Source organism: Penaeus chinensis, chromosome 27 (genome assembly GCF_019202785.1).
Source record: "Penaeus chinensis breed Huanghai No. 1 chromosome 27, ASM1920278v2, whole genome shotgun sequence".
NCBI lineage: Eukaryota > Metazoa > Arthropoda > Malacostraca > Decapoda > Penaeidae > Penaeus > Penaeus chinensis.
Window position 1 is genome coordinate 31,834,030 of NC_061845.1, and position 4,327 is coordinate 31,838,356.

General features: G+C 38.8%; 1 protein-coding gene across 7 annotated transcripts in view; it reads left to right on the forward strand.

Annotated features, from left to right (window-relative positions):
* The window catches only part of LOC125039538 (protein CBFA2T1-like), a 49,846-nt gene extending 46,276 nt beyond the window's left edge, over positions 1-3,570 (forward strand). For 6 of the 7 annotated variants that reach the window (XM_047633581.1, XM_047633583.1, XM_047633580.1 and 3 more), the window contains exons 9-10: positions 190-362; positions 1,252-3,570. In XM_047633581.1, coding sequence (XP_047489537.1) covers positions 190-362; positions 1,252-1,500 — 422 coding nt within the window. In that variant the 3' untranslated portion in view covers positions 1,501-3,570. Of the gene's footprint in view, positions 1-189; positions 363-1,181 lie in introns of all 7 variants that reach the window. The other variant, XM_047633585.1, reaches the window with a different exon arrangement.
* Positions 3,571-4,327: the final 757 nt, after the last annotated feature.

Here is a 4,327-nt window from a genome sequence, read left to right on the forward strand (position 1 = left end):
TTACTCATGGATGCCCCGAAGGCAGGTGTCCATAGGTTTTTCATTTTTGCGTTAGGTGTTGACTCGTGTTGCTCACATTCTGTTTTCGAATACAGTTTAGAAAACCTTTTAGTCTATAAGTTATTTGAGCCCATCATCAACATATCCTTTGATCAGTCCACCACGTCACAATTGCTCTCCGCGCCGCAGAGGAAGCCGTGTCCGAGGTCCGGCGCGCGGCAGTGGCGGAAGTACAACGAGCGGTGGGCGCGGCGGAGGCCCGGGCGCAGGAGTTGGTGGCGGCAGAGCGGGCAAAGGTGGAGGCCTTGCTGCGAGAGGTCGGGCGACGGGACCCCTCGGAGCCTCGGACGGAACCCCAGCAGGTAGGTCTTGCCCTTTTGGCTTCCCGTCACTACCGAAGGAAATACTTGATTGTTTAGGTTTCTAGAACTGAAAGTGTGAACGGTGTAGGTGTTAGAAGAACCGTCGGAGAGTTAAAAGATTAACAAACAAAATATCTGCCTTTGTGTAAGCTTTAGGTAGTGTGTAAGTCTTGTTATGAAATTTGATGGACAACTTATTATGTTTGATAAGTAACGTATATCTGCTCTCTGTTCCATAAAATCCCTTAATGATTAAAATGAACAAGCACAATTTACCGTATTTTAAATTATTTGGAGGCTCATTTTGACCTGGCAAGTCAGGGGCAGAGTTTTATTTCACTCCGTTTGAGACCATAAAGTTCACCAAAGGCAGACAGACATAATTATTACATACAGCGAGTCATGTCCCCTTGACCACCATCACATAACATTGGCAGATACATACAAAGGAATGACAAATCGTAGAATAGTGCTATTTCTGTGTCGAACAAAAAAGCACTTTTTTTTTTTTTTTTTTTTTTTTGAAAACTGCAAACATCAAAATATTAATTATAGCTTATAATTACTATACCAAAATCAATATTCACATTTGCAATTTCACACAAAGTCTTTATTACTAAAAAGGTTATTGTTCAGAATCCATATTTACTCTAGTTTTTTCAAGAATGTTTTGAGGAACTGAATCATAAAGTTCATACCTTCATCTTCCTTCATCAAAGTCCTGGTTTCTCACACTGTTGGAACAGTAAACTGACATTCTGTGAAATACTCTGAGTCAAGTACCTTTTATCAAACATTACAAAAGACAAAACTTGCCAGAAAATCAAGAGGTACCCGTACTAGCCCCGGCCCCTTCCCCCTCGCGACCCTGACTGTGGCTCTCCTGCAGGCGTGCTGGAACTGCGGCAGGAAGGCCCATGAGACCTGCAGTGGGTGCAACGTGGCCAGATACTGTGGACCCTTCTGCCAGCACAAGGACTGGGACTCGCACCACAAGGTCTGCTCGCCCGCGCTAGCCTCAACGTCAACCTCTTCCTCAATATCTTCGTCGTCGACATCGTCATCCACCGCCATCATTGCAGCCCTTGCTTCGAAAAACAAGTTCAGCAAAGGCGCGGAGGCGGCGAAGTCCGAGTGACGTATGGCCGAGTCATCACTGAGGAGGAGATTTCGAAGAAAAACGAGGATTTTTTAAATTCTTGTCAAAGACTATGATGAGGGAATTTGCGGTCGAAACGTCACTCTCAGAAATTTTAGTGTCGCATATCAAACGTGTCAAGTTCATATTTTCACAGAGGTTAGTAAGTTTCATGATAATTCATTGTGATGTTTCAGTGTTTACTTTCTAAAGGCTGTCAAGATATTAGCTATGAACTGTAAAACAGATATAGCTGTAAAAGATAGATGGAGATTCTTTACAGTGAATCAAGGCGAATGAGCAGATATAAGTAACCCTGCAGTGTTAAAAGATGATCTTACAACCTTTTGGAAGCTTCATAGGGAAGAATAAAGAGCTTTAACTTTCTCATGGTGACATTTGCAACATTTATGGAAACTGGTGAAGATAAAGCTTAATCATAACAGACCCTCAGAGCACAGCCTTCAGATAATGAGCTGTCGTGTGTGCCATTGATAAGCGATGTGCAACGTGCAAAATGCTGATCTGGAGAGGAATTTCGTTGAATTTATTTATTTTGGTAACCATATAGACAATACGCATAAAACTGCATTATCGCAAATTTTCAAGTGCATATTGCAGATATAAATGCTGTGTGAAACCATACAGGACTGGAATACTATGGGTTACACCAGTGTTACCATAGCTGTGCATTACTCGATGGAACACGATTTGTCAGGTGACTAGATGATTTTAAAACAATCTGGACTCTCATTTGGTCTTGTAATTGACCTTTCAGGCGAATGTGCATGTAACCTTTTTTTAAGGTTCCTGTCACTGGACTTCGTAGATTGTTTTAAAAGAAATACAGTCATCTTTAGAGAATAAAGATTTGCGTGAAATTTAAACAGACGTGGCAGTAGGGCAGAAATCCTGCTTCCTAAAGTATCAGACAGATAGTCTTACCTTTGAAGTAAGAGCCATGAATGTGATCGAGTTACTTGTAAATACTTACACTTTAAAATCAGTACAAATGTTGAGCCAGAGGACAGAAGTGTCATTTATGAACTTGTGTTATTACCCTGTGAACCAAAGACTGTAGAGATAGACAAGTTATATTAGACCTGCTGGTGGGATGTTGTTGGCGAGAGATTTCCCAGTGAGTTCTGTACATTCTAGCTGGCAATAAGGATTTCAGTGCATGGTAGCATAACTTCACTAGCCTAATTTTTATGTGTCTAGTCAAACTGTAAATGAATGTTCATGACAAAGCCTAGATTTTCAGTGTTTGGAAGCTTTGAAAACCATCATACTCTTTTGATATCCAAAAGTCAGTTATTCCAATCCTATGAGTCCATGATAAAGAAATAAAAACTTACTGAAATAGCCTATTTATTACACTTTTGTAAGATGTACTAAAATTATTTCTGAAGCTGTTTTTATACAAAAAGTCAACTACAGATATATTAACGCTTAAGATACAAACTATAATAAGATTTCAGTAAGTTTGCCTCGGGTCCTTCTTAATGCCAAAGCCAACCCATCTGTTGATGCGCTCAGCTGTGGTCCATTCAGATGCCAATGCTAAAACACCTCACCAGTGCAGTGGACAGCATTTGTGTAGATTGCCTTAAATCGCATTTATGTGCAAATGGGTTTAAGCTACACAAATTGTTGATACAAGACATGACTGCATGTACATCACTTTGTAATTGGCCAGTAAACAACTGTTACATTTTCATTTTAGTGTTATATTACGCTCCATTTGCTTTACTATTAGCAGTGACTAAGTTGAAAATTATTTTCAAGTGGTTATGTAACGCATTGTTAAAGATTATATATAGAGACTGTTTATTATTTATTAACTTGCCAGCAGATTTATTGTGTTGAATACATCTGTGGAACATTCTGCATCACTAGATCTTGCAGTTGTACTGAAGGAGTCCACCAAAGCTTTGAAGACTTCCAGAATGTAAATTTAATGTCTATAAATTTCCACAATCCACTGTCTCCAGAACACATATATCTGTTAAATCATGTGTATTGTATACCAGTGTCCTACTTGTTTTGTAAATATATCATGTTTTATCATAAAGTGTTTCTCATCATCCTGCTATGAACGTTTTATTGTGCTCACATTTATTATTTTACAAGTCAAAACAAGACACAGGAAAATGAGTATATTTTTTTTTTAGACCCCACTATTTTTTAAATTATTTTTATGGAAGACTATGTATAATGAAAAAAAAGCGAGAAAGGTTGTGCCTCTACAAAAAATAAACATAACATGGACACTATACATGATTATGAAATTCCAAATATTTGTACAATCCTCTTCATTTTGATGAGGCACAAAATTCTCCAACTGACATCTCAGAACCTCAGAAAAAGTAAGATTATATCCACCGTCTCAATATTTGCAACTGTAAGTGAAGAGGATGCATATAAAAACTAACAACTAATCAACCACAAAGCTATGTGACACTGGCTTCTAATCAGATTGTAGAGATGAACTTTATTAATTGTTCATTTTGAGCTAAAAACAGTAGGGCCCATTTCAGAATCATTAGAGGTGGACCGCCACCACCCCTAATAGATGAGGGCGTTTCCCAGGTGGTCATGACAGCGAATTAAATCCTCTTTATGAAAACTGCGCATTCGATGCTGGTTTGTATGATCAAAGTGGTAAAGGGATAAAAAATATTCAAGATACATGTAGATACCATGACCTGCACAACTGAAGATTTCTTTACAATGTATATATGTGTGTGTGTGTGTGTGTGTGTGTGTGTGTGTGTGTGTGTGTGTGTGTGTGTTTTAGGCAATTCATATCTTTGAAATCCAAGGA